General features: G+C 39.1%; 1 protein-coding gene across 1 annotated transcript; it reads right to left on the reverse strand.

Annotated features, from left to right (window-relative positions):
- Positions 1-997: 997 nt before the first annotated feature.
- On the reverse strand, positions 998-11,184 carry rpn1 (ribophorin I). The gene is made up of 10 exons (XM_079596497.1): positions 10,741-11,184; positions 9,923-9,987; positions 6,237-6,543; positions 4,184-4,393; positions 3,590-3,782; positions 3,400-3,499; positions 3,112-3,250; positions 2,226-2,345; positions 1,892-2,137; positions 998-1,803 (listed from the first exon to the last, which is right to left on the reverse strand). Exons 1-10 carry the CDS (start codon positions 10,972-10,974, stop codon positions 1,621-1,623), a joined length of 1,797 nt encoding a protein of 598 aa, XP_079452623.1. The 5' UTR covers positions 10,975-11,184; the 3' UTR covers positions 998-1,620.
- Between the last annotated feature and the right edge of the window lie 3,517 nt (positions 11,185-14,701).

Genomic DNA, 14,701 nt, shown 5'->3' on the forward strand with positions numbered 1-14,701 from the left:
TTTTGCGTTCCCCCAAGAACTTTTTCATTCTTTCTCAAAACTCAAGAAGTTCTTGCGAATGAATGCTAAGTTTCTTGGGGGAACGCAAAACGAGAATCGAGAGAAAAGAATTGGTCATTATTTATTGTCACATTATTTTTTTTCCATCACCATGTCCCTTTAGTGCCTCTGTAGGGTTCAGATTGTTTAAAAGAAATTGAAAATGGAAGGTGAATGTTTGCATATGTTGTTTTCTTTCTTTTTGATTAAAACACTAAAAGTGACTCACGTCGACTCTTCTACCCGTTGTTCTTTACATTGTGAAATCTAACCCCATTTAGAGCACTGGTAGTAATCTGGATTTGGTCATCTGAAAAGGTGTGTATCTGGATCAAAGTGATCCAATCCTATTTGCTTTGAAAAACCAACACAAAATTAAGATGGATTTCCTGATCATGGATAGCAAAACATGGGATTTCCAAATCGATTTAATTCTGATCCAGATGAAACTTTTTGAACAACTGGGCACTGTAGACTGGACCATATGAACTAAAAAATATATACACACCCACACAAAACAACTATCATCATAACTTGGAAACAGATCTGACTGGTAACTGTCAGTCTTTTGACAAAAAAGGGTTTATTACACAGTAAAATTCAGTTAGTATATAAACAAAATTTCCAGCAATGTCATTTAAAAACCAATATCTAAAAAGCTGTTTTCTCATATTGATTACACACAATCATTAAAAATAACATGGTAAAGAAACTACCAAATAATTATAAAACTTTTTTCCCCCTAAAGTTTTAAGTTAAAAATTTTCAAGAGTTAATTTGCAACCCCCAAACACATTATGTTTTTATTCTGGGAGAAGACAGACATTAGTGGAAACTAAGAACTTAATGATAGAATTTAAAGTTATTTTAGATGAATGGATTGATGAATGGAAACACTTTGAAGTAGAATTGCTTTACTTTGCAAAGACTGGTAAAGTCAAATAAATCAGATCACTGGTTCGGTTTTAAACACCTTGTTTATTTACGGACTGAAAATGTGTCACATTTACCCTTGACATACAAAAATCAATCTCATTCATATTATTCACTGTAGAACTGAAGTACGTCATTTACAATAAAAGAAAATCATACAAAAATGTGAGAAATAAAAACCCAATAGAAAATTTCCAAACATGAGCATATCAGTGTCAACCTTTCCAGCACCTTATGTTCCATACTTGTGTTTTAGGACGGGGAAGATCATTTTCTCTCTATCTCTATTTTTTTTGGAAACAATAAGTGCAATGGTGTTCAGGTGAGATTACTATGAGGGGTTGTGGAACCAATTTAAATTCAAATCCGACTCCAAAAACTGCAGATGATAATGAAAAGGAAGCAGTTTGCTGGACTATGATAATGAAGACTGCATCTGACATTCAGCAACTTGAAACATAAAAAACCCTCTTCCACAACCACACACACACACACACACACACACACACAAAACACGCACATCCTGCAAAAATCACTCACACTTCCTACAAAGGCACCAACATGATGTTCACAGAATGATGCATATTGTATGAGTGTACACTTGATGTGCCAGTCCGGTGTGAGTGTGTGTGACAGCCGATGTTTGATCTACAGGGCGTCCAGAAGGCTGTCGATGCGGCTGACCAGCTCTTGCCTCTTGCCTCCCAGGGTTTTATCCGAGTCGATGTAGGCGTCCTTCTTCACCTTTCCGGCCACCAGCCGCTCAGCTTCCTGACAGGATCGGCACACCAGATCCTTCAGCTGGCCGTCCAGCTTCTGGATCTCACTAACCTGCGGGCGGAGGAACGGTGGACGTTTAAGAAACAGCTCAAGCATTTCGAAATGAGATAAAAGAACGGCTTCTGACGAGATGGACTACTTTTTCAGCCAGATCGGAGCCCTCTGCCTTGAGACGGGCTTGTAAAGCAGTGATGTCACCGGTGAGGGTGCGGTGTTCAGCCTCTAGAGTCTTGCGGCCGCTGTTTAGGGCTCCGGTGTCCCGGGACTGCTTGTAGCGGTTCACCACCTCGTCCATGTGGCGGTACTGACCCAGACGCTTGTTGACCAGAGTCAAGACCTGCTCGGTGATGGAGGCCACCTTCATACGCACCTCTGCTGCAGGATCCTGCCACAGGAAATGAGGAAACAGACAAGCTTAGATAAGAATCGGACACCTCCAGTCATTTCAACATTACTGTGTGCTCCAGGCGCACCTTGGTGATGGAGAAGTCGAGGCGCACGTAGATGATGACGGTGAAAAAGAGGATGTAGAACGCTCCCACCACTAACAGCGGCTCCTGCAGCATCAGGATCTTGTTGAAGTTGTAGTGAACCTAATGAGAAAAACACAGAGCGTTTATACTTGTGCGGTCACTGCCTCCACAAGACATCTGTGACACTTTGAATGCACTTGGTTTGCTGAGCAGATGCAGCTGCACTTCAGAGGTAAGAACTGCAGTGAATAATGGCAAAATTACCATGTCTAATGTTGCAACTGCAACGGGTATGCCCATCGCTTTTTAAACCGAATAAAAATATCCAAAACAATACTGTAGTTTGATTGATGGAAAAAGTAGGTTTTTGAATAGCTTTATATTACACTATGTAGAAGAAAATGAAAATAAAAAAAATGTATATGCAAGAAATTTAAGAACTTTATTATATTTTACATTATTTTTCCTAAAATGTAAAGACATAAGTGTTGATTGAAAAATAAATATGTAAAAAAAGGTATAAGTGAATGCATTTAAAACCTTTTAATTTATAATTCTAGTTAAATGTAGCATTTGTTACATTTAAATTGCTTTATCCATTTGCCAATTGCATTTATTTACTTTTAACATTTTAAACTTTAATTAAATAATTTTTGAAGTTTGAATAGTGATTTACTTCTATTGAAGCACTCTTAGTCTTCCAAGCATATCTAGACCAGACTCTAAAATATGAAAACTAAAATGTTCAGTCCATATTTTGGAAGCAACGCTGGAAGAGCATCGGGATAAGATGACAGGACAGGATTGTACTTGAGGAACCTTGAGGCTTTACAGAAGTTTATATTTAAAGTGACCCTGTTGGTCTCCTCTGAAAGTCTGAGATTACCACAACGTCCTGAATGTGCTGCTCCACCAGATTGTTCTTGGTGGCCACCAGCACAGGTCTGCCAAAGGTGTCCAGGTAAGTGTAATGCAGCTCGTCCTGACTGCGGCTGATGGGGTAGGGGGTGTCCATGTGGATATTTCTACACCAACAAAGAAGCAGTTCATCTATTGTCAAGATTTGCGCATTACATATTTGTACTACCTGTAAGTGTAAGTCACCAAATGAAACTTTGTTTGGAAGTAAACAATTTAGATTGAGATGTGATGCTAGTGCATATCAGATGCTCACCTGGCTCCTTCAGGAAGGATCAGTTTCACAGTTAGCTGGTCAATTACCTGGTCATCATAGACATGATCGACCAGACGCATCTTCAGGGCGTACTGGTCTCCTAAAAAACAAATGGATTTGTAACTTTATAATGACTTTGAATTCAAAGGAAATGTTTCTGATCTCTCAACTTGATAAACCAGACACACACCCAGATTGTAGAGATATTCATAGCTGGGAAGATTGTAACCAATCATGTAATGTGTTTTCCAGCCACCGAACAGCGGGAAACGGGGACGGATTTCCACCTCTACGGAATCATCCAGAACTTGGAGGTGAGAGGTGGAGATGTTCCCGATCTCATCGCGGTAGTACACGTCCTGAGCAGAGGCTGGGAGGATGGTCTGCAGGGATACAACACACACAGGTTGAAGAACACCTAACCAAGTGCAACGTGGTTGTCAAGATTCCTCTACTTAATTTAAGCAAAAACTCACTTTAAAGGTCTTTATTTTTGTCCGTTTGAATAGTGATTTACTTATTAAATGAATAACTTTCCTTTTATTTAAGAGGCACTCTTAGTCTTCCATGCATATCTAGACTCTAAAATATGAAAACTAAAAATGTTCAATGCAAAGCCAAATATGATTTATATTTCATACCCCTGACCAAAATAGAGTTATTTCAAGTCGCCTACAGGAACACAAACTTCAGCTGAGCCATTATGTTGGACCAGCTGTCATTTTGCGAAATTCTTGAAGGAGTTAAAAAAGAATAAATTAATAAAAAGAGTGTGTTAAGACACCTTGAAAGATTTGACTGAGGAAATGCCGCTATCAGACTGCCTCTGGTAGTCATAGCGGGAAAACGGCCCCTTCAGGTAGGCACCAGTGTGTCTCAGGTCGACGGTTTCCTCCACGGCGATGTTGCCCCAGTGAGAGACCTCGATGGTTCGAGTGATGCTGCTGATGGTGAGGAAGGGTGTGTTGTTCTCATAGTGGATCTTCATGGCATCCTACAAACCAGCAGTTTTCAAAAGGTTAAACACGGCTGCTCAAAGTAGACGTCCACACATACATAACGTTTTTGCAGATTCATCGGCACCAATAACTGATTTCTAGACTATGGTTTATCGGCAATAATCCACACCGTTAGTTTTTCCCGGTTGCGTTTGTTGCAGGATCAGCTGAGAAGGGTCCGCTGTCATTACACTGTGCGAGAGCGGCCTCTAGAGGCGGAATAAAAACTACCACTGGCACCTCGTGTATTTGTCCTGACACGTTACGCTACACTAGTCTGCACACAGCAGAATATATCAGACGCAGATTTAAAACTTTGACAATGAAAAGGTAGGTCTACCGTACAATACATAAACAGGTTGTCATTTTGAAATGATTATTTTGTTGACGCTGCATTAGTAGCCAACAAGGCTGAGAGGATGTTAACCTTTGAAGGCCTACCTCAAGCGATTAGAACAGTGTAGCAAAAATACATTACTTGTTATAGTTAATATCAGATTTCCTCAACTCTTGCCATAGAGGGCCAATGGCCTGCAGAGTTTCGCTCAAACCCTGATCAAACACCTGAGCAAGCTAACCAACGTCTTCAGGATCACTAGAAAATCACAGGTAGGAGAGTTTGATCAGGGTTTGAGCTGTGGACTGGTTCTGAGGAACGCTGGTTTATATCCAGCTGGACACGTTTATGCATTAGTAAGCCAGCTAGGTTGTATATTTAAAGCTAGTAATTCTAGTAATTCTAACCACCCTCAAAAGAAAGCAAGAGCACCCTCAGGTGACACTGTCATGATGTCATATTGGCTAAGAAGATTTGGCAAACGCTCAAGTGCGTTTTGTGTTTGTGCTCTGGAGATCAAAGGTTGATTTCTTGGACGCAATGGCCAATCAGAAGTGTTTATGTTGGACAGAATCCATTCCCCACTCAAAACTCAGATTTTTTGTTCAGTGCTGAGTTCTTCATGCGCTTTCGTTTCACCCTAAAAACCCGAACTCAACGTCCAACACAGCTAGATCAGCGATTGTCGTAAAATACGGTCTACTATTGCTAAACTGCAGGACGTGCTCGATAATAGAAAGTGTTAATAAAACTGCATTAAGCCACGAAAGAGATACTTTTTGTGCACGTGCTCCGAGACGGATTGAAACGTGAACCAGCAAAGTAAACTTTGAGCTTAAGGTTTGTGCCTAAATGGTCGAATACACAAAGAAATGTGTGTGTGTGTAACAGCATATTGGATCTGTGCATTCAGTCTTAAAGTGACAGCAGGCTAATACTCCTGGTGCCGTCTGTGTTATTAATGTTAATCAAACAAGACAAGACAAAACAACACTTATTGCTCTTCAGTAGATTTAGTAAGATTGATCTAGATTTAATTTATACAGTGAAAACTATGCAATGTTGTTTTACATTTAATTACTTTCAGTTGATAGACACTTCTGTTTTTTAATGATTATTTTTCACAGGAATGCTATATTGGTCAAGCTCTACGCTGTTCCTAATCATGTTGCACTCCTGTTTGTCATTGTGCATGAAACTTCACGCCAATAAATCAATTATTGCTGACTCGTGCGCGTCTCAAGCGCCCTCTTTACGTTCGTCCTAATGCCTGTTAGTTGTCTGTGGATTTGCCTATATTTGGCGTTGAAAATGGAAACGTCTTTAGACATGGAAAATCGATTCAATAAACACTTATGTCTCAAAAATCCAACAGGATTTTTTCACAAAAGTGACAGCCCTTGTTAGTCAATTTCATAACTAGCACATAAAGACAATACAATCATGTAAACACTGTTTGCAGAACATTCCTACACAACAGAATGACTAGTGTGTTCAGTCACCTGGCTGAAGGGAGGAACATCTTTGAACGGTCCATACTCGATGGCCTCGTCGCTCTTGGTGGGGTTGCCCAGTTTGGTGTAGGTCTCCACGGTTTTGGAGGCCAGGCGCACGCGGGTGGTCTGGGAGCGGGTGGGGTACGGGGAGAACAGGTAGTGGTTCCCCTGGAAGACCACCAGCTGTCGCTCGGCCTGGGTGATCTGTGTGGGGAAAGGCTTCAGCACGTGACTGAACACAGTCTCAACCTTCACCCGCAGTTTAGCACCCGGAGCGAGAGAAGACGGTAACTGTGCCTCGAAGAATTTACCACTGCAGGAGGGAAGCAGACAAGACGGAGCTGTAAATGAGAAGAGGAACATGCCTATACACACACACACACACACACACACAGAGGAGGGTCTCTCATACCACATGTGTAACTTTTGTCACTTCTGATCTGACTTGTTAGAGTAATTGTTTGTAGTCTAAAAAGCAAAACAAACATTGAATCTGTCTTCAAACCACATCAATTTGCATTTTAAAATTGGATTCAAATTAGGGTCACAAGATTAATCATATTAATCACATTATTGCTTCTCTCGAATAAGCATAATCATGAGATATTAGCCCACTGGCTATTTATCCTGATAACTTTTTTCTTTCATTTATTAATTGCATTGGTAACAATGTTTAATGCGTGGGTTGCCAGGTGTCAGTTCAAATCCCCAAAACAGAGCTTTTCTCTTACATGGATACACTTTCTGATCAGTGTAATACTTTATCTTCCTAACCTGGCAACCACTTCAGCACTGCAGAAAAAAAAAAGTGCTGATGATCTGAAATTGATGCTGAGTTTAAAGATGTCTATTATGATATTTCATATTCCGCACAAATCAAAGTGCAATACCGCATGTTTGTGTTCCTTTACAAAGCCACTTGTGCTATTTTCTTCAACAAACTCTGCAAGCAAACTGTAATAAATCCAAACGTCAATTTTGACTATCGGGTTTAAAAAGAAAAATCACAGACATAATTTGGGATTGATATGACAAATGTCACTGTTTTAGCTTTTGAGAGAAGCTTCTTAAAGCTTTACCAGTATTCATAATGTCAGTGTAGTGTTCGACTGTCATGGGTTTTTTGATGGCTGATGCTGCCGATGGCCACTAAATTATATATATATAAAAAAAATTATAGATATATATATAATATTATTAATAATTTAAATAACTATTGCTTTAATAAAATTTATATTTATTTGACATAATATTTACAAAAATTAGAAATAAGTATTATATTTTTTTTATACTAAAAAAATCATTTGAATTTGACAAAAAAATTAAACTGCAAAATAAATAGATTTCTTAATTCTGTAGTCCTATTATGGCGTTTTTTACACCAGATTCACAAAGCTTGAATCGTTTGCACAGATGGACCATCATGCACAGACTACATGCATTTTATACAATGCCCATACTTTTTTATAAGGGGCATAACAATAAAAAAATGGTCCAACGGTCGAATGCTACTTTCTAAATTATGAAAAATGGTAAAACTTTAAGAAGCATCTCTCAAAAGCTACAATTTGAATATGAATTCTAAATGTATAAAATTATTTCTGAAATAATTCAAAATAAAAGTCCTGCCTACAACACCAAACAGAAAAGAGTAACGACCAATGCCGATAACTAAAAAAAAAGGCAAATATTGTCTGACGTATGGACCTTGGGCTGACCACTAGTAAGTGTGTTTATGTATATGATAAATATAATAAATCAGATAACTGAATTGAATTTCTCAATGTGTGATCACATAAAATTGGAATGGTTCTGATGAAATGTAAAAAGAAATTGCTTAAATGAGAACAATCGTGATTACTAAAATTATAATTTGAGCAAAATAATCATGATCAATTTAACCATTATTGAGCAGTCCTACATTAAAGTGTGTATGTCAGGTTAAATTTTTTTTTTAGATATATTAAATAAGGGTTAGATGTCTGAGTGAAAATGTAATTAGCATTACAATTATTACTGTAACTGCCCTGCAATAAGATTTATAGCCATTTCTGTCAAGGTCATATTTTTAAAACAAGGGCTGAGCTGTGACGTCATACAAGGGAGTCGCGCCAACAAAGTTCTATTGAAGTATGGAGAGTTTTGAGTCTGAGGAGATCCAAAATCCCCCTCAAACCTATACGATGGCCCACAGCCATACAATTTTGAGCCTCCCAGGCGGGAGACAGATGAGGAGCCAAACAGAAATGTAAATAATTCATATCGAAGAAACATAAATATCTGGTGTGAAGAAGAACCAGTGTAGAGTTGGTCAGGTGTCTGGTAGTATAGGCATAACTTAGCGGTGGAACGGTACATGTATTCGTATTGAACCGAAACGGTACGGGCGTCATGGTTCGGTGCTTGAATATACACGGAGAATACACGGTATGAAAATAAATAAAACTTGCGTGCAAATTAATTAATGCGGAACTAACGTTGGCTTACTGTTATACGCGGGTTATTTAGGGACACCTAATCTGTAGCTCCGCCTTAGCTCTGAAGCTCCGTGGCTATAATGAACAGCCTGCGGTGTCAAGATTGCAATGCTGGAATATGTTGGTGTGTGCGTGTGTGTGTGTGTGAGAGAGAGAGAGAGAGAGAGAGAGAGAGAGAGAGAGAGAGAGAGAGAGAGAGAGAGAGAGAGAGAGAGAGAGAGAGAGAGAGAGAGAGACGCGGGCGCGATCGACTGCTTCAGTAGCACCGTAGGCACCGCATCAGCTACCAGTCTCGGTTTTAAATCCCATTTTATAACTCATGAGATCTCCAACCGCGTAGTCCTTCTCAGTGAAATGGGCGCTGCAAATGACCGAAGTCTTGGATACCGAAGCAGCTCTGAAGTCAGCGCGTTTGGTCCGAACAAAGTTGACCCAGGCACGGAACACAGTGGACTCTGTGACCGGTTTTAACGGTGTTTTTGCACACAGCACAAACGCAGTAATTCACCATCGTGAAAATACGCCTGCGTATACTAACTACCTAACTTAAATAACTAACTAAATAACTAAATAAATGTCCTAATCACTAATTCTCTCGCTCTATCACTCGTACAATTATCAACACAGCTCAGCGAGCTTGGGAGACGTCTCCCTGTTATGACGTCAAACGATTCGTTTGGGGGGATGGGCAGTTTTAAGTGAGGACTGAAAATAACGAACTTTTTCATCTTATATTCTGCCTTTAGGAATCGAAAAACATACAAAACAATACATCAACTTGTGAAACGTGTATTTCCCCTCACTATTTTGTGTCAATCATAATTAAAAATTTAACCTGACATACACACTTTAAATCTGATTTTGGCATGCTGAACATGTTAAAGTAACCACAAAGTAAAAACTGACAATACTTGTTGCGGTAGTTATTATAAACAAAATTAATGTGCCCTTATATTCTTTAATCAAAATCACGTCCCCTCCCTCTTCCAGTGACATCTCTTCTCTGATGATGCGTTTACTGGTGCGAGGCAACCTGTCACTCACACGAGATCCACCAATAGCAGACCTCAACCATCCAATCAATTTCCCATGGTCAAAAAGTCCCATACACATTTTTTTTTCTGGCTCGAGAAGCGATATTAGTCTCAATAGTGAAGAAAGGATGATTGCAACTTCTGTTTCATGCCGACTTTAATACATTCCTGCAGTGTTTACCTTTGTCCATGGATAGTTTTCTCTTTCAGCTCTAGGCTTTCATCCTCCTCTTCCTCCCCCTTTACCTGGTGAAGATAAAAACAACTTCTGTTATAACCAGAAACTTCTTAATATGCAGTCTAAAGTAAGAAAAACATGGAAAAACCATGACCCTAAAGACTGTTGAAGCGTAAAACAAACCCTCTGCTTACAGATCAAAGCCAAATACCTGCAAATGAGCCGTCTGTCAAACTCATAGAGCTTATATAACGTTACACATTGAAGCACGAGAAACACGTTTTTATTAAAAGAGATGTCCAAATTACGCTGGATTCATGTTTTTGTATAATACTGCTGTAGTGCTACACGGAAGTGAACTGTGTATCCAGAACGTACGTGTCACGCTGGCACTGACAGAGCAAAGCGGAAGTGCGCTGCACAACCACAGCTAATGCTAACTCCTTGATATAACGCTTCAATAAATGACATGTGTATTACATCATAATTCTTTTAAATTCATTATTTGAACGAACATTACATCTTAACTACATTGTTTGAGAAAAAAATTGCCAAAAATGTGTGCAAATGTACAAATCAAGTAGAATCATGCAGCTAGCTTAGGCTACAGTATATGAAAAGTTGCACTCCCCATTGTCTCTATGGCAAAAATAAGTTTCAGATATTATTTAAAAAGCACGAAACAGCCCGAAATGAATAAGTTACAATCAAAAGAGAACCAGTGAATCTTAAGTGATAGCTAGCAAACAGCTTCCCTCCAGCATCACCTAACGTTACTCTTGCTTTCTTGTGTATTTGTTCATTATTTGATTGTTACTCACAGATGCACCGATGAAGGCCAGATGCGGCGCGAGCTCGGGCTCCAGCGCGAGCGTGAAACTGTGCACTCGCGACGCTCCGTGATTCGCGAGCTGAATCTCGGCTGTGATCTTCCCGAGGTGAGTGCTCAGATCCAGCGTGCGCTTCACGTCCTCGTTCACCAGCCCGTCCGCGCTGACCGACGCGCAGAACAGGCACGAGATTAGCACTAAACTCACTGCACCGGCGCTCCACATTGTCTTGCGTTTATATATTATGATTTGGAGGTTAATAAATGTAATGCGTCCTATCTAGTGATGTGTTTGCGCGTGCAGTGAGGCCTCGCGCTGCAAAAGCTGCTCCTGAAGGATGACGCTTCATTCATTCCCTCACGAGTGACGTCACCAACATGGCGGACAATGAACCCACCTTTCACCGGGGCAAAACATAAAGAAATAAATAAAACTTTCGCAGGGGGCTCTTCTCTTTCTTTTGACTACATTGTGACTGTTTCCTTTTTTATTTATATAATGTTCTCAATAAAAATAAACTATCACCGAGGCAAGTGCATAGAATGTCTGTCACTTTTTTTTATCATAGTCTTATATTCAGCAAGGACATTTGATGAAAGGTGACAGTAAAGATGTTGCAAATTATTCATATTTCTAATAAATTCTGTTTAAAAAAAAAAAAAAAATTATATAAGTCAATTTCCACAAAAATGCAGTTTTTTTTGTAGATAATGTTTCTTGTGCACCAAATCAGCATAATATAATGATTTCTGAAGGATCATGTGACACTTAAGACTGCTGAAAATTCAGCTTAGCTATTACAGGAATACATCTTTAAATATATATATATATATATTATACTAGAAAAGAGTAAACTATTCATATTTCTTGAAAGACTTAAATATTACTGTTTGTGTTTTACTGTATGTTTGATCAAATAAATGCTTTGGTGAACATATAGGACTTTCAAAAACAGTGGTGTGTGTATACTATATATATATATCAGTGGCGGGCCGTGCATTTCACACCTAGGCCTTCAGTGATGTCCAACCTGAATTAATAACGAAAAACAGTGAAATTCCTGTTTTTATTTTGCACCGGCAGTTATAGGGTTAATGCGGTGAGTTCGGGAAAGGCCGGGTAGAGAGAAACGAGCGAGTGCGTTCGGCTTTAAAGTGTAGGCTACAGTGGTTCTTGCGTTCTGATTATAAATTATGAAACGGATCCTCCCTTGTCTTATCCTTCAATGGTTACAAAAGTATTAATGTTTGAAAAAAGAAGTTGCTTCGATCATAAATTTACAGGAAAAATTAGGAAGAAAATATTATGCACGGACAAAAACGGGGGCAAAAAATGCATTATACTCACCAAAACTACTGCCTATTATTTTTTTATACAAAATCCATTCTAATTTCTTTCCTCAAAAATACTAAAATTACTTGGATGTACAGGTTGTCTGTGCGTTTCAAACCCAACAACCTTTTCTATCGCCATCGAGGCTATGAAGTGCTGAAAGTCGAGTCTGTCCCGTCGTATTTCTGGCATAAGTTTTAATTGGCTTTAGTGCTGAGAGTGTCTGCTCGACAGAAGCAGTAAACCGGGAAAACACCGCAAAACATGACGATGTGTAACGTTACAGCTGACACGAGCTCTCACACAGATTTTTGAACGATATCATTGAGATCAGCGGGACTTTTGGCTTCAAAATCAGCCCTGGCATAACTTTACATTGCAGTCAGTTCTGTTTTTACCCGGACAGATCGATAGAGTTCCGTGACTCTGCGTAAGCTGAATAAGGGATTTTTTCCGGTAGGTTTGAACCTGCTGGTGGTCGAGGAAGGAAAGAAACATTAATTTGTGGGTTGAAAAACTATTAAATCTACAGGAATATATTTTAGTTTACACAGTTCGCTACAGATGCGGTTATCTATCACCGTTTCTCAATATGCGTTCTTGTCTGTACTTGTGTTCTTGTGGACTTGTGAAACGTCATCAGTCGCTGCCCAAGTACTGTCCCAATTCAAAAGTTCACATCTAGCCAAGTCCAGTTCAAATCCCCGGATGTGTTCTTGATCCGCCCCTTTTACCGAGGATGCATGTAGAGGTGACTTGTGCAGACTTGAGACTGACAGGTATCCCAGAATGCATCTCGTCCCACCAGCAAGCGTCAATGGCAGAGGAGAAAACCCGCGTAATATCAAAATACTACTGTTATCGTGTCACGAAATGTAATTCTAAGAGTGTTTCAGTCGAGAATGTAGTTGTTTAAAGGTCAAATCTGTGGTTTATTTATAAAGATAGCGCCTATTTGAAAAATGTATCTGACGTTTTCGGAGTTGTGAGATCCAGGCGATCAGCGGGCGTTCAGCGCTCATTAACCCCGACTGGAACAACTTTTCCTCGGCTAGTGCTTCTGATGTTTGCCGCTGGCTCTGGTGTCTCTAGTCTAGTGGTTAAACATGAGATATTATTTGTCTTGTGTATATCTAACGGGCGATCTTTGGTCTCATTAATCTATAATTTGTTCCATGGATACTCGTTTTGGCTGAGGGCAAAGTGAAGTTTCATAATTGTATATATTTAGGCTATTTAACTTGAGCTATAGGCTATTTTAAGCTGACTTATGTTTGACTAAATTGTTTGCTTTATTTATTTTTATTTACTTATACTTTTATACTGGATATCAGATCATTAAAACTGACATTTAACAAAAAGAGTCAATTGTGTAATTTTATTTTAGGCTGACAGTTATATATTTTAAAATATATATAATATTTTTTATATTTATTTTATGATACATTCTCTTCACTGTACATGTATAATAAAATAAAATGACACAACCGTCTTTGTTTTTTAAATGTCAGTTTTAATGTTCAATAATGTTTCATATTTTTAAAATGAAAACAAAAAGAAGCAGGGTTGCATTTTATATTTCGTGTTGTTATAAATATATGCAGTGAAGATAATCAATGTACACGTTGCCTGAACCACATTTGTGTGGCCATTTAATGTGAAAGATTTTTTTTTTTTTAAATGAAAAGAGGCAGAGTGTTGTTTTATACCATATTTCGTTTTTGTTGCCTAAAATATACATAAAGAGATAACCGGAGTAGCCAGAGCGTGCTGAGTGACGCGATCAAGAACGCCGCTGTCCCATTTGCAGAATAACCGGACTTGCGTCCTCTCGTCCTCGGGAGTTCGTTCTCCTAAGTCGAACTTGGCAAGTCTGAACTACCAAGGACGCAAGTCCGAAGTTTGCGTACTTGGTATTGAGAAACGGCCCAACTCTGACTACCAGTAATAATAGTACACGCTCTGACCATCCAATCAAAGGGCGTGAAAATGCTTACGTTATTGTATGCCTGCTAGATGGCCCCGGTGCAGTCAACTCGAAATCTGATTGGCTTATTAAATCTGACTGATTATCTGATTGGTTAAAGCAACAGTTTCATTGCCATTCATTAAGCGACAGGCGCCCGCGCTATCGATTCTGAAGGCCTCGAGGCAGATATATTTGACCCTGGCAACATATGATGGCTGAAATATGATTGGATAAAAGCGCTAAAATAAACATACACTACTGGAAGCAGCGCAACCAAGAGAAAAGCTATGACATTACGAGAATGGACTATTGGGAATAATGTAATACTCATTCATAAAATATATATATTAAAGTTCAAGTCAGTGATTCTGATAATGTTTAGGCCAGCAGAGAAGGCCTTGCTGGCCCTGACGGCCCACCACTGATATATATATATATATATATATATATATATACATATATATATATAGAGAGAGAGAGAGAGAGAGAGAGAGAGAGAGAAAAGAGAGAGAGAGAGAGAGAGAGAGAGAGAGAGAGAGAGAGAGAGAGAGAGAGAGAGAGAGAGAGAGAGAGAGAGAGAGATAGAGTTACCAGGGTCAATTATAAAAAGGGTTATTTTTCCTTACCATACAAGAGCATGTCCAGTAGTTT

The sequence above is a fragment of the Phoxinus phoxinus genome, assembly GCF_949152265.1.
Source record: "Phoxinus phoxinus genome assembly, chromosome: 22".
Taxonomy (NCBI): Eukaryota; Metazoa; Chordata; class Actinopteri; order Cypriniformes; family Leuciscidae; genus Phoxinus; species Phoxinus phoxinus.